The sequence below is a fragment of the Suncus etruscus genome, chromosome 20, assembly GCF_024139225.1.
Source record: "Suncus etruscus isolate mSunEtr1 chromosome 20, mSunEtr1.pri.cur, whole genome shotgun sequence".
NCBI classification, from domain to species: domain Eukaryota; kingdom Metazoa; phylum Chordata; class Mammalia; order Eulipotyphla; family Soricidae; genus Suncus; species Suncus etruscus.
Genome location: NC_064867.1, coordinates 22,351,001 through 22,374,724, shown reverse-complemented (window position 1 = coordinate 22,374,724; position 23,724 = coordinate 22,351,001). Strand labels below are relative to the sequence as shown.

The following is a 23,724-nucleotide window of genomic DNA, read 5'->3' as shown; positions in this document are numbered from 1 at the left end:
TTGAGGGAAGAGGGCAGGCCAAACCCCTGTTCACTGAAGCTACACATGCTGCACCCGTCACCCACATCTGCTATTTTGCCTATGGCCATTCCTCTACAGTTGTCTGCAGATACACCAATTATACCAAAACTCCTGGTATGCCAGTATTTGGCTGTTACTACCAGTAACAGAGTAAGTGCAGGCACCCTTTCCTACCTTCTTGTACTTCCAGGAGCATTGGCAGCTGAAAACATGTTCCACAAAAACTGCAGTAACAGCAATGGTTCTTGGAATTCCTGAACAAATCTATTTTTGTTTAATACTGTCATCCCCACAGGAACACCTCAATTTAAACATTCAATGTGTACTGAAGCCACCTAATATTCAAAAACAAAGTAGTAAAATCATGGTCAACTGGCAAAAAGAACTTACTATAAACCTTCTGATAATAACTTAATGACCTCATTGGAGAGACAATGATTTTTTACAAATTTGCTCTGTACTCTACTTCTTTTTTTCTTTTTCTTTAAAATCATTTCCCTCTCACCTTGAAAGAAATATATTATGATCAACTATGTGATTGATACATGCTTTTTAAAGTAAATTATTTTTAATTGTTAGAGTATGGGATATCTAAATATAATATCAATAACCCTATTTAGACAATTCGTTACAAATATAAAAATGGGCCTGCATTTTGGAAAACAATATCCATTTGGATTCCCAATATTTAGTGAAGAGATAAATTGTTTTTATTTTAGGCATCATGATTTACAATACTATTACTGGTAGGGTTTTAGGCACAAAACATTATAAGCATGACTAGCTCACTGAAGCCCTCTGGAAAGGGCTCTTACTCCCCACCTGTCCACCCTAAAACTGGGTCAGACCAATGGCCCAGTTTCACCACTTCACTCATCTCCGTAGAGACTCCTACTTGCCAAACACTCCAGGTATGCTGGTTTTGTGACTGACATATCCAGGAAGTGGTGGAGCCAAGCCAAGGTTCCTCCCCCAACACCTCTGCACTACTAGAAACTCTTGGCAGTCACACCCACAAAACATCTGCATAAGTGGCCAACACCATATACTAATGAAACTTTCAGAAGAGAGGCCCACTAGCAAGATAAACTCATGGAAGTATCAGCCACACAGCTGTTAACACTAGGGCCTTTCAGAGAGCCTCTATGAACCACAGCTGCCAGGATATAAACTCATTAGCCTAGTGCTACAAATCCTCAAATTTGTGGATTGCTTAAGTGACTGTATGACACCCCCATAATTTTAATTCTGATTTCCCAGTAGTAATACACAAAATATTAAGTAAATTATTCCTACCTGGCAAGGGACAGGCTTTGGGGAGGTTGGGAAACTGATGACCAGGGTAATGTTACATTGGTGACAGAATATTGAATGCCATTAATAACTGTATTATGAACTACTCTGTAAACCATAGTGTTTAAATAAAAAATTTTAATTAAAAATTTATTGCCATTAATAACATAAAGCATTCTAGCACCAAATCCTTCCCAAATTGTCCACTTCCCTTATCTCACCATCTCCTAAAGGAGATTTTTTTTAAAGATAGCATATTAAAAACAGGAGACCAGAGAATCACACATCTTTTTGCCTCACAAGTCAATCAAACACAGGGGTCTCCCATACTGTGTTTTAAACTAGACATGAGCAGATTGCTAAAATAATTATACTCTGGATTGTCAACCTTTATCCTCATTTACTTCCCCATGTTATCTTTCCCCCTCCGACCTTTTAGGAAAGCCAACCAAGAAATCTAAGCTATATATCCTCAGGATTTCATCTACCCACTATTAAAAAATAATAATAATAAAATGGAGAATGCAGGATTTGGCTTGAAGAAAACTCTATTCACCTAAGAGAATGGATTCAGAGCACATAAGGCAAATGGTCTTCCCTACACTGGCAAAAAAGAACGTGATACCAGAAGTAACAGAAACTGTTATTTTCAAGTCAGCAGGGGCCTCCTATGGCTCTTAAATAAATGGCTACACAGGTAAAATTGTGCTGTGGCAAAGTCTGCTACATGAACATTTTAAAAGAATGAATCAGCACAGAGCTTCAAGTGTAGTTTCTATGAAGTATAATTTAATTTTAACAAAATAAAGATGCCTCACAAATGGACTAGAAGACAGAATGTAATCATTGCTCTGATTCTTCCCTTGGATTCCATCACTGTAAAGTCAGATTCCCAACATTTAAAATTATATTTTAACCTCTAAACAGACCTAGGTCTATAGAACTGAACTTACCATGATGGCAATGGGAGGGGAGAAGTTGAGGTACTGGTTTTTGTGTGTGTGGTGTGGTATTGCAATGGGGTTTGCATGAATCTCAATCATCAACAGTATTTAAATCAGTATCCTAAATTTTGACTAAAAGTTTTCAAAATACTTTAATTTTAATGTTGCCCTACTTCTAGCTCCATATCATTTTGTGAATTATTATCAATCCCCCCCAAATTTCCAAACCCAAAGTTCAAAATGATACTTGAAAAAAAAGATGAACTCAAAATGCATTAATGTTTTTTTTTCTTTTTTTCTGTCCACTCTCTATTATTCTAGAGGTCTCTAATCTCTATGACTAAAGTGCCTGAAAAGAAGACAGAAGAAAGCAAAAGGCTTTAAATTATTTAATTTTTTTTTAGTGTTCATAGTATCTTCACAGAGGTAGAAATTCTTTATTTTAAGGATTAAAAACCTGTCCCTATAAAACATTCAAGACATAGCAGTCAGAGTCCTGTAACTCTATAGGTCTGGTGGAGAGGATGGCAAAAGATTATACTGGAAGCATATTCAGTCAAATAGAATTTTCATCATCTAGTTACTTTACCTGGAAAAATATCCTGTTTAATCAAGCAAATCAGTTTCTAAATACAAGTAGCAATACAATGCTGCTCTGTAAAAGTCCTTAACTCCTGCTGCATTATTATACCTGGAAACTCCTCCTTTACAAACATGAAAATCAGTGTAATAATCAGATGTTCAAGGCAAGGCCTACAGAGCTGCTAATGTCCCCTTGCTGGACATACACCTTAAGTCTCAGAGCTCTCAAGGGGTTTGCCGTGGAATAAAATTAGACTCCAACATCTGCCACCATTAAGGAAAAAATTCCATTTTCGTCTCCCATATGAAAACACTATAACCAATGAACAGTAACTGAACCTTGATACTATAATGATTATTACCCAAATCAACTATTTTTTTTAAACAGTAAAATTAGAAAATTCTGTTCTCATAATTATTTAAAGGTTATCAGTCTAAGTGCTTGATAAAATTCCAATATGATTCACTTGGAAAAATTGCTGCTTATGTGACTATCAGAACATAAAATGTATTCGCTTGTAGCTATTCACATTATGTGTAAAGCATATCATCTTTTGAAAGTTTGCATTAGCCTGCTTTCCTACCGAAGCACAAAAAGGAGCCTACCTTTAGTTTTCACTTGCATATTTTATCCAGACATTTCTATTAGCGTTAAAAACAATTTCAATTCTATTACTCATCGAAGAGATGAGATAATAGAATAAATATGAAATGGTGGAATTGACAGAGTTGGTTTCTTTTATTGATGATGCTTCATGCATTAGTCACTGCATAGCACAAATATCATGTGTCTGATTCCATAACATTCTGGTACTATGGGAACTTTAAAATAATTATGCTGCCTGCCATTCAGAGTATCTGACTAAAGCTCTACCTTTTAAAATGAAAGGTATTTTAAGATACACAAGTGGATAAGTAAATAATTCTATATGGTGTCTGAGTCTTCTGCTGATTAGCACATTATAAGATGTTATCCATTTGCATAGAATGTCATATAATGTACAATTCTTCTGCATACAATAGAGCATTTGACCGCCTTCCAAGTTAATTTCACTTTTTTATATAACTAATTCATAGCATCCTTTTAATATTCTATCTTGTATTTATATTCCCACTGCCTGCCCTTCATCAGGCATGGAACAAAACAAAACAAAATAAAACAACAACCAACCAAACAAAAGCCCTCATAGATCCTGAAGGCATGTGGTGTAGCAATCTGTATTTGATGAAAATGTCAATAAAGAAAAGCCTGCACTTTATTCACTATCAATTATTCTTTTTTTTTTTTTTTGGTTTTTGGGCCACACCCAGTGACGCTCAGGGGTTACTCCTGGCTATGCGCTCAGAAGTCGCTCCTGGCTTGGGGGACCATATGGGACGCCGGGGGATCGAACTGTGGTCCGTCCAAGGCTAGCGCAGGCAAGGCAGGCACCTTACCTCTTGCGCCACCGCCCGGCCCCACTATCAATTATTCTAATACCCCTAGTTACTTTCTCTTATAGCAGGGTATATATGACTTCAATATGGGCTGGAACCCAGAGAGATATTAAAAAAGTAGGGGCTGGGGACATTATATAACAGGTAAAGATGCTTGTCTTGCACAGTTGATCCTGGTTTGATTCCTGACACCCCATCTGGTCTCCTAATCGATCGCTGAGTGATCCTGAGAGTACTCAGGAATGATCCCTGAGTACAGAGCCAAAAGCAAGCCCTAAGCACCACTAGTGTGACCCAAAAACCAAAAATTAAAAGAAAAATAGCAGGAATAGCAAAGAGAATATTGGAGTTTGACTTACTAATTATGACTCAAGTGACCCAGTAACCCTCGTGTGTGAAATGAGGAATGCTAGAACTCATAGGGTTACAAAAACATACCTATGCATACTAAGTATGCATAAATAAAATGGGTTCTAGCACAAGAAAGATGAATGCCAAGTCAACCCAGACTGTAGAAGATGGGGGCCTCAGCTACAGCAGACACACAAACACACACACACACACCCCAAAAAAGACAAATACAAGCAAAAACCACAGACTGAGAAAAAAGTATTTCTGGAGCTTTCTTTACAGACATTTCATTGCAGGGGCTCCTACATAATTCTGTTCAATGTTAAGAAATCTGACCATAAAAAAGGGCATTTTGATTAAAAGAAACTAGGTTTTTGTTTTTTAACCTTATCCCTACTCCTATGGTTCATTTTTATGTTTTCTTCATAAAAATCATGTCAATAGAATACAACTTAAGTAAAATGGCTGCCTTCCCGGTCTCTGTGTGTTTTTTGTTTGTTTGTTTGCAGGCCATATCTGGCAATTCTCAGAGTTTATAACCGGTCAGCACTCAGAAATTACTCCTGGTGGTGCTCGAAGGATTTTCTGGGATACTAGGTATCACACCTGGCTCAGTCTCATGCAAAGCAATCACCCTAGCCACTAACTGTACTACCATTTTAGCCTCTTGTTTTTTTAATCATCAATCATCCTACATATTTTTATAAGGAGAAGGTGCTACCATCTAAACAGAACAACTAAAAGAAAAATGCAATAATGTTCTACTAGAAAGTCACAATGAATTTGATTATCTGAGAAAATGAACATCAAAGGCTCATGCTTGACCTCAAAATCTGAACTGGTCTTTTAGATTCCACCTGACCTTTAAAAATAAACCAAAAAAAAATTCTTTCTTTCCCCCACCCCCCAAAAACACTCCCAAGGATCAACCCAGGCCTCATACATGCAGACCTGATCACTGAATAACAACTCTAGTTCTCTTGGGATTTTCTCTGAACCTGGAATGAGGGGATAAAGTAACAGCTTTGGAAGTTTTAGAATATACTTGCATAGATGTTGCTAATCAACATGATTAAAGAGAACCAATGGTGAACTGGGTAGAACAGGGTATCAGAGACTAAAAGGTTTAAATCTCCCTAGAAAATCACTCACATCTTACCAACCAATTCTTTTTTTTTTTTTTTTTTGTGGTTTTTGGGTCACACCCGGCAGTACTCAGGAGTTACTCCTGGCTCCATGCTCAGAAATTGCTCCTGGCAGGCACGGGGGACCATATGGGACGCCGGGATTCGAACCGATGACCTTCTGCATGAAAGGCAAACAAAAAAAGGCAAACGTCTTACCTCCATGCTATCTCCCCGGCCCTGACATCTTACCAACCAATTCTAACCACCACATATATAGTTCTAAAATCAGTTACTGAGTTGGGGTAGGGAAAGAATAAAGTAGAGGAAGAGTGTGGTTACAAACCATAGAGCTAACAAAACAGTACCTCAAACAGAGAGAAATTGGGGAACATCAGACTAGCTTAAATGAGAGTGACAAGTAACTTAATAATAGCAAAAAGTTTCAAGTTATTATTTGCTTGGCTAAAGGCTGACCTTTATCACCCCCCACATAAATATGTAAGTCCAGCTTCTCTTTACCTACTTGGAGATGTGGACAACCTATCTAAAGTATGCTATAATTTAATTGGACAGGTCAGAAGAGATTTAAGATCAGAAAGAAGGACTAGATAATTTATGTTTTAGATATGAGATCTTCATCATAATTGGATAAAATAGCCCAAACAAGAATGTGCAGGGTGGGTGGGTGAGGGGTAAAGTGACAACAGGACATGTCTCCTTAATGCATAGTCTTGGCATGTAAATGAAGGCATCTGAAGAAGCACACAGGTTTGAAGCGGCTCTAACATTCTATCATAATTAGAAACATTTCAAGAGCCCTGTAATTTCCAATCAAAATTACAGTAATTTCCGATATACAAGCCATGATTCATGACAGAATTTTACATTCCATAAGAGATTACGGTGGCCTGATGTATGACATGCTGAGTATAGCACTAACATAAACAATTCAGTTTAATGTTTAAACAGCACTTGATGTTTAGAATCTCACAATAAAAGAAACATATTATTGTAGAAATTATCACTTTGACAGTGATTGAAGGGTAGGCAGGCATGTGGCCTATAAAGCTATAATTTTTACAGTCCACAGCTTGAGTTTAATCTTTTTTATATAACATTTCCAAGATATCCCCCTTAAGTATTTCATCTAGCCTTTAACTTAAGCAATAGCCACTCTTTCTAGAGCAAAACTACTGTCCACTTCTACTTTTAATGTGTAGAAAGGAAAATTTTAGGAAACACCAATTAAAAAGTATTGTATTAGAAATATTCTCAGGGTTGCATTATTATTTCTTTTACCAGAAGTTGACAGCAGTCAGGATGCTTTTATAGAGGAGAGTTCATCAATGATAATGAAAATATATTTGTATTGAATGTCATTTTAAAATCACTTGAGCCCTTCATAGCTTATTAAACTCACTTTGATAGTGTTATCAAATCATTTGTGAGAGTTTAGTATTTTGCTCCTTTACAAAGCACTCTTGTTGGGGGCATTTTTTTTTCTCTTTTTGGCTTTGGGGCCACATTCGGCAGTGCTCAGGGGCTGCTCAAGCTTGTACTCAGAAATCCCTTTTGGCAGGCTGGGGGATCATCATATGGGATGCCATGGATCGAACCTGAGTTGCCCATGTGCAAGGCAAACACCCTACCTGCTGTGCTATGCTCAGGCCCTCCAATAGGGAATTTGCCTTGCACACAGTCAACCTAGGTTTGATCTGACTTTCCAGACTGTCCCCAAGCACTGGAAGGAATGACCCCTGAGCACAGAGCCAGGACAGTATGGCTGGGTGTGAACCCCTAAAAATTATTGAAGCTTTTTTATATGAATAGGTTCTCTTATTTCTGATGAGCATAAATTATCTCCAATAATTATATTTACAAAGGTCTACTTAGATCTTATAATCCAAGGAGCTATAACTTTTCCAACTCTATTCTATTCATTTATAACTTTCTGAACTTGGGTAATTTTTTAACTTAATTAAACATTATATATCACTATATCTCTGTACCTGTCCATGTACATTTGTATATTCAGACACACACATATATACACACACATAAAAGCATACAAAATTATATACAAATTAAATAACACTAAATTATATTACAAGCATATCTATACATCTATGTATACTAAAATCATTAATGTGCAAAACATATTATGTGTCAGTCTGTTTTTTTAAGTTCACTTAATAGCCAGAGAAGCCAAAATTGGACAGAACACTAAATGTTTGTAGTATAGTACTTTAAGATGGACAACAAGATCATCTAAAATAACAATAAAACAGTCGTTATTTACCTTATTTGTTCTAGCACAATTAATGAAATTGAGAAACTTCTTATCTGTTATGATATTCTACTGAAAACACCTATTAACTGACTCAGGAATTTAGTGCGAAATATGGTGCCTGTAGAGTGGGTGTGACTCAGTGCTTTTTACCTGAATTGGGACATTTCATTCATCCCAAGACTGTATAGATCATCCTGGAGATGGATGACTCTCAGTGACTCAAGTTCATGTTGAAAATAGACATCCCTTTTAAAAAAAATCTTCACAGGCAATGTACAGAAAAATTGTCACTGCCTAGTAGAAGCGCTTACCTGGCTTTTGGTTGCTGCCACCTTTGCAAACAGTGCTTGGGACACTTTAGCACGCTTCATTTCCTGCTGAATCTCATCATAAATGGAAGCATTAATGTTCATGGTATTGTTCTCTGGTTTCCCATTTCTCTCAGTGGCAATCGTAGCTGTTTTCACCTACAAAACATCGTGAACATGACTGTCATTTTTCATGGGCCAAATTATTTTGAAGCTTCTCAGGCACAGCATCCAAACTGGGCACCATTGCTCCTTTTATGATCAAGGTGATCAACAGTGCAGTCATTCAACATTAGTTATTGCCTCGAGATCAGATTGCTTAAGTTAAGTAAGTCACATTGACACAGGTGATTGCATCTGTAATATGACAGCAACTGCCATTTGACAACCAGGAATTATAATGTCATAAAGTAAGTTTTCTGGAAAACGAAATAGTTTCAAAGACTTGAAAACCCTAAACTAATTGTTTTCCAATTACCTTCCACTGCAGTTCGAACAAAGGAAATTCATGATTAAAATCATAATGCAGAGTGCTGTATTTTCACTGGATGCCCGGTGCCTAATAGACAATTGCATCACTAATAGATGGCCTTTTTAATTTTAGTCTCTTTTTATGCCTTTTCCTCTTCTATTTAAAACATCTTCCATAACAAAGCCATTTGCAGAGCTGCATATTTAAATCTTCTATCCATCCATGAAGCAGGTACAGTACCTTGCTTAATTATCATAAAGGCTGGTTGCATTTTACATGTGCATGTCCAAGCTGTTCTGTATAATTATTTCATCTTTTTCTGGCACCCCTGTATAATAACTATCTCCTTTGACTTGGGAAACCAGACCATAAGAAAATGCTTCATGATATTCAATAGAACATTACTGTACGTTGCACAAAATGGATCACTAGGGACTTCACAAATATATTAAAAAATATATAATATTGAGTGAAAAATTGCTATCTATACCTCTGGTAGTAATGATAAGCAGATATAAATTAAAAAAGCTGTAAAATTTTAGGGGAAATGAAATTTCAACTTTGAAGTTTATTGCTATTATTCTTAAAACTCCAAATTACGATGTAATCATGAACCTAATATTAAGTATGAACCTTGGATTTTTTTAATACTGGGAAACTTATAAAAATGCAAATATTAAATGACCACAAACTAAAGAGTATGTTTTGCATAGCAAAATCATTCACTGAAAAGCATTTTTTCTCAGAGGCCTTTATAGATCCCAGGCTTATGTTCCTTAGAAATTTACCATTATAAACCACTTTTCACATTAAAAATGAAAGAGAATTAAGTACATAGGATACATGAATGCTGTTTTATCATTAAATGATATACTCTTCTGATCTTACTGTGTCATTTTATCCAGCTTTATTTCACCTTGATAACAAACTTTTGGAATCAAAGGTGGGGCAGAGGTTATTCTAAAAATTCTCTGCACTTAAGGGGAGTAAAGGTGTTAAAACCTGCTGACAAAATCCTCTGAACATCTAGCCAGCCAACAAAATAACTCACCTCTTGTCTTATCTTGAAGACACAGGTAGATTCTACTACCTTAACACTACTCTTTCTAAGTACCTGAGAGGACAATTCTGTGAAATGTAAAATCACAAGCTGGAAGTGAGGCTACAGAAAGGAAGCAGGAGGCCAACTAGCAAGAGGGACCCCACATGCTACTCCTAAACTATTGACAAAATAGGGAGGGCAAGGAGTAGGTTAACTTTTCCCCTTCTAGTTCTATGACTCTAGTTAGCAAGGGCATTCATGGAGGTATTTAACGACTGGAGGCCACGAAGGATAAGAATGTGCACAGGGCTTTGCAGCAATAATCTGCTAAACACCACTTTAGGAGCCAGAAGAGTTAAGGCATTACCATAAATTGCCTACAAAGTTGCTTTGGTGAGATTCATGACTCTGCTCTGGGGTGGTCTTGCTTTGAGGCAGAAGGATAGATCTGATCACCCCATGGGGTCCCTTTTAATACCTATTTTTCTAGCTGCTTAAATGAAAGGGCAAAGAAAGCCATTTCAATCGCCTTGAAAATTGAATGTTATAGAAATGGGGGCACCAAGTCCACTGCATTGATAGAAATAGTTTTTTTGGGAGCAATCTCCTTAGCAATGAGAAGTTAAGAGGGTAGGCTTAGGAAAATTGGTATTCAGTATGCTTACAAAAGTAATTTTCACTGTTTTAGAAAAAAAAAATTAGACTTAAGAATTTATTTTTGAGGTGGGCTTTAGTTATTTGTTTTGACCCTGATTTTGTTTCCAAAAATTTCTTTGATTTGATTTACAAAAAATAATAAGAAAGCTATTACATCTTGAGCAAAAACAGTTTATAATCATTAAACAAATTTCAAATAACCACTTCCTAAAAGCACTTCTAACAATGTGGAAAAAAACACAAATATTAAAAAGAGTAATGATTTAAAAAAATAAACTGTCTGTATTACTCATTTTAAAAGTATTTAGAAAAGCTCTTCTTTATCATCCTGTTGGCTCAGATATACATCTTACCATAGATAAGCTACTAGAATTCTGGATTCACATTTTTTCCTAAACATAAGCTATTGCTTAAGGGGAACTGACTTGGACAGCTTTTCAAAAATATGAAAGCTGAATTTTTCCCCAGGTAAAAATGGAAACAAAAATCTTTTATACCTCACTCTTCTAAGTACTATTTTAGCTTAGTACAAAAAAAATCTTCTTTAATCCTGGTTTAGCTTTTAATATTATATCATACATTAAAATTCATAAAGTAGTTCATTCCAGGCAAAACAAACTACTCTTCAGCTCTTCTCCACAAATAGCACAGGAGGTAAAATAAAAGCAGTTGCTTTCTGAATAGCTTTTATCAAGGTAGAGTTACTACTCCATCATTACCGGGGCGCCAGGGAAGTAGTTAAGAATTGGAGTTTCTACTACTTATCTTCCAATGAGAGTAGAGGGTGAACCCTTTAAGGTCTGTCTTTAATTTTATTAAAATTGTGCAGAAGAACACAAACTTTCCAGAAATATTCTACCTCATAACATTGCCAATTCATCAAACCATATAACCAAATTCTCTATATTTTATAAATCCTAAATGACAGAGATTATGTCAAATAAACACTGCTCTTGTCCATAGAGCAAGACTGGGTGAGATCTGAACTTAAGTTTGTCAGAAGCTAATAGTCACCTAGAACCCCAGAACTGTACTGAAAACATGATGTTAAATGTAATTTCTTCATTTTGGAAAAATTTGCATTTTTTAAGACATGCTGGACCTGTTATGGGGGGCCCTTTTAGTAAGGAATAGCTTTATTATTAATTTTACAAAACTTACTGTGTTTATTTCTTTTTTCTGATATGCATTTTATTTTATTTTTTAATATAATATTTATTTTAATTATAGTGGCTTACATATCATTGACGATAATATTTTAGGTACATATTAACATAAAAATAGGGGAGTTCCCATCACCAAATTGTCTTCTCTCCACCTCCACTCACGTCCTACCTCCCATATCCTCCTCCCTCATCCCCGGGGGCTGCTAGAATAAGTGGTCCCCTCTGTGCCTAGCTTACTACTTAAAGGTCCCACACCTGTTTGGTCTTGGTACCTCCCTTATTTCCTGCTCTAATTGAGAGGCGGGACTAGATAGTTCAAGTTATGTGGTTTTGTTTGAAGAAGAGAAAGGTACTAAACTGGGGGAAAAAATCAAATACACTGAAAATGGGCAGAGTCCTTCTGGAGACTCTCATCCTAGGTTTGAGAGACAAAGGGGAAAAGGAGGGTGAAACACCACAACAGTACAAAAAGAAGTGTCAAGTAAAATATCCAGTGAGCATTCCAACAATAAAGATAAGCACTTTTTATGATTTTCATATTGAAAGAACAGTATTTACCGGCCAACTTTGGATTTTATAAAGTCCTTAAGCTTATAAAATATTATTATTAATGGGAAGCATTTCATATGTACATAATATGTTAAAATAATGCTGGCCAAAGAATCTAGAACATATAAAAGTTTATCATGTATTAAGTTCTTCTCATTCTACTTTTTGTTTCATTATAGAAGAAACTGTTGTAGATGACAGAAGGGTGTAGTTTTCAGATTATATACTGCTTCTAAAATTTTATACATTTTTCTAAAGTACTGCTATAAAATAACACTGCTCCAACTAAAGAATTACATGAAGAGATGTATAAAAAATATAGAAGATGGGGCTAAAGAGATAGATATGGTCTTGCTTTGTATGTAGTCAACCTGACTGGGTTCAATCCCTAGTATCCTATAGGGTCCCCTAAGTACCACTAGGATTTATTCCTGAGTGCAGAGACAAGAATAAAAACACCTGAGCATCACTAGATGTGGCCCCCAAACCAAAAAAAAAAAAAAAAAGTAAGTAAAAGATAAAACCATAACACAATTCAAGTAAATGTTATAACTTGATGACTATAGGCTTTCAAATAGTCCTTATAAGAACAGAAATTGTTCATTTGATTTCAAAAAGTCACACATTTAAAATGTACAAGTAGAACTAGAAAAACGTAAAGCAAAAATTAACTTAAAACTGACTTGTTCGGGGCCAGAGAGTAGCATGAAGGTAGGGCACTGCCTTGCCTGCATGCAGATGGACGGTGGTTCAAATCCTGGCATCCCATTTGGTCCCAGGGCCTGCCAGGAGTAACCCCTGAGCTGCCGGGTGTGACCCAAAAACCAAACCAAAACAAAACAAACCAAAACAAAACAAAACAAAAAAACTGATTTGTTCTCTGGAACAGAAAATTTCCCAAAATGAATCATTAATTGATGTTAATAAGATTCTTTTTTTATATCCATCCGGAAAGTTTTCCAAATAGTCAGATAAAAAAAAAAACACAGTTAAAAACAGTTAAAAAATTTTTTGTGGGGGAAGTTGGGACCATACCCTACATTGCTCAAGGAATATTCCTGGTAGTGCAGAGAGGACAATATGTGATAGTAGGGACCAAAATGAGGTTGACTACTTATAAGGCAAGTGCCCTACCTGCCCTACTATCTCCTGCAATCTCTCTGGCTCAGAAAAGAAAATCTCAAGAGAAGGAAGTTTACAGGAATGAGATTCTCCCAGAATTTTTTTCTTTTCTGTTTTTTGGGGCAACACCAGGGAACCATCGAAGATGCCAGGAATAGAACTCAGGAAAGCAACAAAGCAAGGCAAATGCCTACCCACTGTACTATCTCTCTGGCACCTCTACCAGATATTTTTATATGATCCAAAACAAGGTTATTTTCTCTACAATTTCAAAAAACATTTAGATGTCTAAATTCCTCCAAAGTGAAAACTGTTAAACATTTAAACCATTAAGCATTTTTGTTGCTTTTGTTTGCTTGCTTCTTGCTTTTGGTCATGTCCTGCAGTGCTCAGGGTTATTACTGGCTCTGTCCTCAGTAATTACTCTTGATGTGCTGGGGGACTAAATGGGATGCTGGGGGATTGAATGAGGGTGGGCTGCATGCAAGGCAAGCACCCTACTTATTATACGATCACTATAGCCCTCCTATGTTCTATTAGAACTGTGTTTCTCCTCTTCCTAATTTTGGAAAACAAAAATCTCCTAGGCTGATGACCAATAGATAAAGTCCCCACCTCTTTTCTAAAATGTTTGTTGGTATTGTGAGAAGGCTTGAAGTAAGGAAAAGAGCAATAAATTGACTAAATTTTAGATAGAACTAGTTTTCTTCTTTTTATACCCTCTTACGAAAAGGCTGGTATAAGGAATCAATGAGGAATAAGGAATCAAAAAACAATAAAAATGGTACATGAGACGCTTAGAAAACAGGTACAAGTCATTCTTATTTCTTTTTGGTTTTGTTTTGTTTTAAGGCCAAATTCAGCAATGCTCAGGGGTTATTCCTGGCTCTGCACTCAGAAATTGCTCCTGGCTTGGGGGACCATATGGGACACCCAGGGATTGAACCGCAGTCAGTCCTAGGCTAGTGTGGGCAAGGCAGACAACTCACCACTTGCACCACTGCTCTAGCCCCTCATTCTTATTTCTTACATCAGAGCATGATTTACGCTTTCATCAAAAAGGTCCAGGTCAGAGCTCACTGTCCCAATTAGAAGACAAAGTTTATACTTTACTAATTTAGTCAAATTACTAATTCAAGTTTATAGTAAGACATTCTTTCCTTGAACACTAAGAGGTCTAGTGATTTCGGAGGTTGGTCCAAGTTTTCCAAGAAAGGCACTATCAAATGTATAGAACCATAATAGCTTAAGACTTGTCCCACATACAAAAAAAGTTCCAAATATTTACATTTGGAAAAAAATAAAATGTGATTATTTTACACAGTTTTATTCCCATCACAACATTTTATATATATATATATATATATATATATATATATATATATATATATATATATATATATATATAGAGAGAGAGAGAGAGAGAGAGAGAGAGAGAGAGAGAGACAAAACTTTTGCAAACTGCTTCTATTCTTTGTGGCTTTATCCTTTCCCCCTATTCTATTTTAATGATTTTTAATAAGCATATTAAAACCTTACATATAGTGCACTGGATCTAGTTTTAGCATTAGTTTTTAACTGCTTCAGGAAGTACTAATTCAACTTCTCTGGAACAGATTTATTTTATTATGAAATTTTTTTATTTAACACTGAGAATACTTTTCATGCTTAAAAAAATTCTGAAAATTTAACTCATTGATCACATCATACATAAGTGAGAAAATGCATAAAGGATTTTCAGAAAAGCAAATAAGATTCCTTAAATATTTATATTACTGAAGGGAAGTGTTATGCACATATCAAAATATCATTCTAATTAGATGATTATTATTGAATAAAATCAATTTTTCATTCAAAAATTTTACTTAGTATCTATATACTTTTTATGTTCTTTATTGGATGACTATCCTGGCTAAGATCTTGGTCTCAATTCCTCTTGAAAACAAGTAGCATAAGAAATATCACTTCCTATGTCCCTCTTCCTCTCCCTCCCTCTTTCTCTCCTCTTTTACTCTTTCTCTCCCCTCTCTCCCTCCCTCTCTCTCCTTCCTAAAAAAAAAAAAAAGAATTATTACTTAAAAATTATATTAGCTGGCTAAAGAAAAAACTTAGTGAATATTAGAATTATATTAGGATAAATACATGCATTAAATCCTAAAATTAGGATATTGGGGACAAAATGCTATATTAAGGAACCACCACATCAAATATCTGAAGATTTTAAAAAAGTAAAAACTCATATACTTGTCTAAACTAAGTCATTCTTTTGTTTGATTAAGTGATAAAGTAATTCTCTGCCCAAAGGCCTTTAGTAATAAACTACAGTGGCAAAGTTAATGAACCTATGTATCTTAACTCTAAACTCTGCAAATTAAGTGTTAAACCTAGTTCAAAGTACAATACTTTTTAATTACTCCTACAAAAGTTTTACATGTAGTATAATGTGTTCCTCATTATTTTTCTTAAATATTATATAGAAGAGTTAAGAGATCAAATTCAATAATTGTGTTCATAAATGGTGTAGATGTCCTTTTATATTTTGTTAAAGAAACAACATACTTATTAACACAATAATAACTCCTTTGGTCTGCTCCCAGACAAAATTGATTTTCATTATGCAAAATGATGAATATAAACTCTTGTGATGATTCTAAATATATTCGTTTTATACAACATAAAGTTTTAAGACCTGAACATATATCTTAATATTCTATCCCTTATTTATGAGGTATCCAGCATTTTCCAATTTAGGAATGAGGTTTTCTATACTTCAATACTTGCAATGAGATAATTATTCTTTTACTATTGATCATCAGAATCAAAATTTCAGCATGTCAAGTAATTTTACATAAAAATTAAACATATGTTCAACATTCGACTTTTATTCAGTATTAGCCCACCTTATTTTTAACAACTTCTGACACCCCAAGTGAAATGTGTGAAAAAATAAATTTGTGGGATGGGGCCGGAGAGATACCATGGAGGTAGGGCATTTGCCTTGCATGCAGAAGGACGGTGGTTTGAATCCTGGCATCCCATATGGTCCCTTGAGCCTTCCAGGAGTAATTTCTAAGCACAGAGCCAGCATTAACTCCTGAACACTGCCAGATGTAACCCCAAAACAACATAAATATATATCTATATATATCTATATATACTTAGATAGATAGATAGATATATTTTTTTTGCTGGTGGATTTCAAATCTAATCTACTTTCAATTTTTATATAATAGAACTTACTGTAATTATAACAGATTATTTTCTTAACTTGATTTTTTAAAAGACAGCAAAGTTAACAACTGGTGGCTTGTGTCTTAAAGATTACAAAAAATATGGGAAATATAAAATTGTGCCCATTTTTGGGAATATAGATGGAATTCCTATCAGCTCCATTCAAAGCTGCCTTCAAGGATTGTATTAAACTTAATTATGAAAGATTACAAACGAGATGAAGTGTAATTGGTACCAGCTGCAGTTTGTATTGGAAGCATAAATACAAATAGAATTATTTATTTATTTTATTTACTATTCAAATGATAGCTCTAAAACTCATTGGAATAAAAACGTGTATTAGTTTTCTTTTTCTGTTCATTGCATTTAAAATAGTTGCTAACTTACTGATAATAGTGAAACATACATTGCAATTAAAGATTACTTTTTGCCTCCAAAGAACCCCCAAAATGAAGCAACATGGTATAACTTGCTCTCTATTTAGTAGAATTGTATTATGTTATATCAGAATAAGTTATTTCAGACAAAATTCTCCTTAAGCAACTATATGAAAAATTTTTTTAAACTATCTATGTATCTTCAGTCTTGGTAAGATTCTTTCTCAAGTGCTTGCCTGACACAACTCGGGCTTGATCCGTTGTACCCCATATAGTCCCCTGAGCCTGCTAGTAGTAAGCCTTGAACCCAGAACCTGGAGTAAGCCTTGAGGCACAGCTGGATGTGGCCCCAAAACCAGAAAAACAAAAATACAAAAAAAAAAAAAAAACAACACACAGCAAAAATTCTTCCTCAACACTAAAAATATAGATAGGGACTATGAAGAATGAGGAAAGACAACATTGATGGTGGGAATGCCCCTGATTCAATGTCACCATGTACCTGAAATACTACTGTGAACGATTTGTAATCCTCTTTGGTCGAAATAAAAATTATTAATTAAAAAAAACAAAACAAAACAAAAAAGAACGGGGAAAGAGACCTCACCTGGGGAGGACGGCTGGGTGGTGTGCTTATCAGGGGGGCAGGACCCATAGCGGAGGCAGCATTCAAGCTCCTTTCCCTTTCATCCTGGTAAATTCGATCTCTTTCAGCTTCTGGTAACTGCAAGAAATTCTGCATAGCCCGAAGGTTTACCAGCAAAGACTGGGAGGCAGTCTTGGGGTCTTCTTCCTTTCTGAGAATTTCTGAAAGCAAGCCCTGCAGGGAATAAAAAGGCATTTGGTGAATTTGCTCTGATGTTCTCTGCCCAGTCACTAGTGGTCCTTCCTTTTCTTCTCCACCCAGTTCAGAAAAATGATCAGCCAGAAACATTAGCTCTATGCAGGAATATATTAGTTATGATCGAAGTGGTAGAGAAGAGCGCCTTGATTGTATTCTTAATTTTATTAAGCATCTGCTTTACATGTAACATAAACTGAAACTGCCTAATTAGCCTTCTTCCTTTGAGTGGCTTAACTTGCCATGAAATCTTTTACAGAGAGATGATCGAGGGAAGTTTATATACCAGCACTGAACTGTAGACTTCTCATGCTGTTTAGACAAAGGCAGTAGAATGCCAATAGCACAACATGTAAATATACAAAGTCATCTCTCGAAGTCAATCTTTCAAAGAAAATACTAGAAAAGAAATTAAATTAGGAAAGGCGTATTACTAACATCATCTAAATGTAATCGTGCTTTCCCAAGCTAAGTATTTAATAGTTTTTAATTTCCAAATAATTGGAATCAATGGAACCAAGTAACCTTTTCCATGTACTATTTAAACTGTATTGAACACACTCCAAATAATTACAAATATCATCTTGTTAGACCATAGCTCTGAGTAACAGATTGAAATTTAGAACCGCAGAACTGCTAGTTAACATTAAGTACAAAACCATTTTTCTACATTGCAAAAATTCATTATAATATGCCACAGGAAAGAGTATTTTCAAAATTTATAATTATCAAAATTTTTGCCTTCCTGCCCCCAAAAGTGAATGTTGCAAATCACTTCTAATTTTAAACTTTGGAGACTGGACAGACAGCACAGATTTGCCTTGCACGTGGCCAACCCAGGATGGACCAGGGTTCAACTCCGACATCCCATATGGTCCCCTGAGCCAGCCAGGAGTGATTTCTGAGTGCAGAGCCAGAAGTAACTCCTGAGTGTCACCAGGTATGGCCCACAAAAAAAAAATTATTTTTAAACTTTTCAAGGACTCTCAAAATGGCTATTTCCCACCAACTCTTGTTTAGACTACATTATAAAGCAGAAATATTAGAAACATTTTCAATTCATTTAATAAGGGCTAAATAGTCCTCAGCTCTTCAAGTTGGTACATAAAATGCCTAGAATATCAAGATGTTTGTTTTCAGGTTTTTGGGCTTGAAAGCACTGGCATTGCATACAACAGGTATGTTTGACCTTTGTGGTTGATAGAGTTCCCCGAGCACCGGTAGGAGTGATCCCTGAGCACAGAACATGGAGTAACACCTGAGCACAGCTGGTTATGGCCCCCAAACCAGAATTCCCCCCAAAAAAGATTTGTTTTCAACATTTGACCAGAATATCAATGCATCATGATATAAGTTTGAATAAAAATTTGTCAAAAACTGCCCATTGGGGCTGGAGCAATAGAAGCGGTAGGGTGTTTGCCTTGCAAGCAGCCAATCTAGGACTGACGTTGGTTCAATCCCCCAGTGTCCCATATGGTCCTCCAGCCAGGAGTAACTCCTGAGTGTCACAGGGTGTGGCCCAAAAAGACCTGACAGTAAAATTTGCAAATTTTACTTTCCAATAATCTTGGAAAAATCACTAAAGTGAGTATTTGTGGAAGGGAAGATAGTGTAATATCTAAACAACTGAACACAAAACTAAAACTAACTAAATAAAAACAGTTGTGCATCAGATTCTACCCTTTGGATTTATTCATAGTTTCCTGGTGATGCAGACCAGTCTTCAAATTCTTTAGGGATAATGCAATCCCTTGATAAAATATACAGGTGCAATGATTAAAAAAATGTTGACTATTTAAAAAAGTATCTAAAGCCTAAAAGAACTTCCAACAACAACAGGGCCAGAGCAGTGGTGTAAGCAGTAGGGCTCTTGCCTTGCATGCGCCAACCTAGAACAGACTAAGGTTTGAAACCCTAGCATCCCCAAACCAGGAGCAATTTCTGAGCGCATAGCCAGGAGTAACCCCTGAGCTTCACCGGGCATGGCATGCCCCCTGACCCAAATAAAAAAGAACTTCCAAGAAGTTTAGGATGTAAAGAAGTACATTTCAAAGTTTCTCACTTGCAACCCACATCTGGAAAGAGGAACTGAACCTTTGGTTTTAGCAAAAGTGATGGAAGAATTCAAGGTTTGTGTCCTTTCATTCATAATACTGACAAGTAATGTCACAAACGTTGTTTGTGCCAGAACATCCAGTCAATTTAGCTAAAATTCACTCAAACAGGCAGTCAATCATCCAGCTATTTAATTTGCACAAGGCCAACTAATTAGATTGGCTGTTTTTGATGTGTCACATTGGAAAGAAAAAATACAGGTTTCCAAAAAAAGTGCTCCAAAATAGCTGTAAATAAGTCATTCTTGTACTCTACTTCTCTCTACCAAATGTTACAATTAAAAGATGCACTTAGCAATGTATATTAACTAATTATTATTAAATAATAATTGAGAAAAACAGATAGTAAACATAAATACAATTTCCTACACATTTCTGGAATATCTAATAATTCATCCCAGCCACAATATGTGTATATGTATACACACACACACACACACACATATATATATATATACATAAATCACTGAAAGGAAAACATTGCAAATAATGTTAATGTAAGAATAAGTCATGCTGTCAACATGTAAATTCTAACAGTAATTATTAATACTCAGGTTGAGTATTCGAAGAGTTATGTGGCACTTTGTAAAGCATTTATCTATGCTAATTTCTCAATCATTAAAAAATAGATTAGGTTAAAAACAGCTACAAATATTTAAGGTATTATATTTGGGAAATTTCAAATTAGACATTCATACATGTTAAATAGTATCTTTTCACTACAAATATCTTCTGATAGAACTAATGTGAGAAAAGCAATAGCATAAAACAATCTATAAAAATATTCTTTATCAAATCTAGTCTTAATAACCAGCTATAATCCTATATAGCTTCAAATATATAAGAAATAGGATCAACTGGGGAAGCATTTAGCAATCTCTCTGCCCATATTTTAATGTTTGCATGACATGACATTTGAGTATATAAAATATTTTAGGGACAAAGCATTTAATTTCAGTTAATCATTCTATTGATCAAGCAAAGGTTTTCTGCATGGAATTATACTGAACATCTAAAACAGACATCTCACACCTTGGTATACCCAAAGAACCTTAAAACAGAGTGTAGACAGTCTCAGGTGTTTAAGAAACCTTCAGGGTAATTTATTTATTTATTTATTTTTTTTTCTTGGCCCAGCCTTTCAATGAGGGGAGTGCCCCCTGGTGGAAATGCTTGAAAATATTGTTAGAAAATGTTTTGATTAGAATGTGTTAATTACCAAGAGAGAAAAAAAATCATATCACTTGAGAATAATTCTGGATGCAAAATGACTGCTATTAGAATCCAGATATGGGAATGCATGATTTGGTCCTTTTCAGATTGTTGATGCTTGAGTAGCTGCATTTATAGATTCAAGATATATATGGCCCCTGTTTCCCATTTCCTGTGATTGAAAATACAGTTCAGACTTAGTTAGGACAAGGTCATGTGTATTAATACTCTGTGATGGATCAGAGAAGGAGCTCTTACCAAAAATCACTTCATGCTAAAAAGTAGGATGCCAAAATCACAATGATCTTGTGACCTCAGAGAATATGCTCAAGCACCAGGACTAAAACATAGCAACAATATCGTAGATTGTAGATGCTCATTAAATTGGTTAATGAAGCCATTAGTGTTATTGAAAAGAAGTGCAATTTATACAATATAGAGTAAGTTTCCAGCACCTCATGATTTTTAATTTTACTAGAAAAAAAAGTTGCCTTTTCATTGGACTTTACATCTTCAAATAATTTTATATAGGCCCTATAAATGAAAACAGAAAATTATTCGGCATTGGATTTAGTGGTTGAGAATTCTAATATTTTTTTCAGTTAAGGAATAAACTTACTGATGAATTCTTAAACCTATTTTTATATCCCAAAGATTTTACAAGTCATTACAAGTAAAATTCAATGGTAACTGTGTAAAAGAAGAAAAAAAAATCGACAAATATTATCAGTATTTCCAAAAGCTAATTATGAATTCTTTGAAACAGCAGATAAGTGAAAGAGACCGCCAATCTGAACAAAAAGCCTGTCTGGCCTCCTGTTTGTCTCCTCTTTGAACATAATCACTGATTCAAATAGATATTATCAGCTTCGGAAAACTTCAAAGCCCTCAGAAGGAAAATAGGATTTGATGAAACCTCCCTCCTAAAAAGAAAATAAGTAGAATATTATTCAAATCTACCTGCCCCTACTGTGTGGTGAATTTTTAATCACATGTCCAGGTGAAAGACTATTTTCAAACTCCAGCCACTACTATCTTGGACTCATGCCAAGTAACTTCTAAGTAGACACATTTATCTCTGTCCTTTGGGAGGTTAAAAGAGGGCTGTCACGTTGGGGTAATAGCACCTTTTTACCTTTTATTCAATAGTGATATGGATAGTGGACTTTTTTTAAATTGCACTGTGAAGAATTATAGGACCACACTAGCAATTTCTGTTATCCTTAAGCAGGCAAATTTCTCTCCACCACATAATTTACAGAACTCAAATTCAATAAAACATTACATGATGGTCCATTACTGTTATCAGTTTTGAATAATCCATCTTCATTCTTTATTTTACTGGAAAATAAAGTATGTCGAAGACAAGGAGGGAGGGAGGAAAAAAGGGAAAAGAGCTACAGAGTGGGATCAGACTTGAAAAGCTAGGTCTTATTTTTTTCTTTGAAAGGCACTAAAAATATTTTTCCTTCTCTCCTAACCTTTAAGTAGTAATCACAAAGAGAAGAATATAAATCAAGATACTTCAGCAACTATTTTTAGCCATAGGTTTTTCTATTAAAAAGATATCAAGAAGACATAACTGAATGAGTGACATATGCTAAAAGCTGATATCTTCAGTATCAATTAAAAAACATATGTCCATCAATTCAGAAGGAGAAAAATTTCTTAAAACAAGTAAATTGTATCAATTTCACCATACATTTCCAGAAAAGGGAGACCTTTTCTTTTCAGTTGTCATATGGGAAAGTCTTATGAGAAGAGTATATTTTATTTTAGGAGACTCAACGCTGATGAGAAAATTCCCCAGGAAGAGTTAAAACATGAAATGTAAGATTTTAAACTTATATAGAGCTGTCGATGCCTAATATTCTCAAATCATGATAGCATTATATTAATTTAAACACAGAGTTCCAAGCCTTTACCTGATCATAGAACTCTGCATTTATATGTACACATTTTACATTGATTTTTTTAAACCTAGCTTTGGAATTACACATCGTAATAAGTGCACACCAATGTGTGATGTGCGATTTAACTCTGCAGAGCTCCTCGTCTATACATATGCATTAGTATGTGTATTTTCGTACTCTACACTCACACCATAGACTCTCACTCTGCACCTGCTTTTATTGAAATGCATACACTTTGAAATAAACACACTACATGCATTCATATGAATGTATAATCATTAGAATAAATGCAGCTGTGTGCATATGCGCGCGTGTATGTGGTTTTAAAGTATGACCACTGAAAACACACACATGCTTGCGTGTTCAAATGCTAGTCCCCCCCCAAAATACATAGAATTTTTTTTAAAAAAATCTTTAAATAACATGGCTCCATATATGGTGCAAGATTCCCTTTGACTTAAATAACAGTTTTCAACATGAATGTTTAAAACCAAATCCCTCTACTAACCAGGGATCCAAAAACATTTTTGGCAATGTCTTTTTCTCATTGGAAATTATTAACAGAGATTATGCTATCAGGTTGTACAAAACTTTTCATTTTCCTTCACTCTCAAAAAGTCAGTTTTATGTTAACTCTAAAGATAACATAAAAATATACAAATAAGAGCCAGAGAA

The 23,724-nt window shown here is 35.2% G+C and overlaps 1 protein-coding gene across 2 annotated transcripts in view; it reads right to left on the bottom strand.

Moving 5' to 3' along the window:
• SATB1 (SATB homeobox 1) overlaps positions 1 to 23,724 on the bottom strand; it is a 1,007,816-nt gene that overhangs the window by 25,148 nt on the left and 958,944 nt on the right. For both annotated transcript variants that reach the window (XM_049766136.1, XM_049766137.1), the window contains exons 9-10: positions 17,577 to 17,789; positions 8,357 to 8,512 (exon numbers count right to left, since the gene is read on the bottom strand). In XM_049766136.1, the coding sequence (XP_049622093.1) occupies positions 8,357 to 8,512; positions 17,577 to 17,789 (369 nt within the window). The remainder of the gene's footprint in view (positions 1 to 8,356; positions 8,513 to 17,576; positions 17,790 to 23,724) is intronic.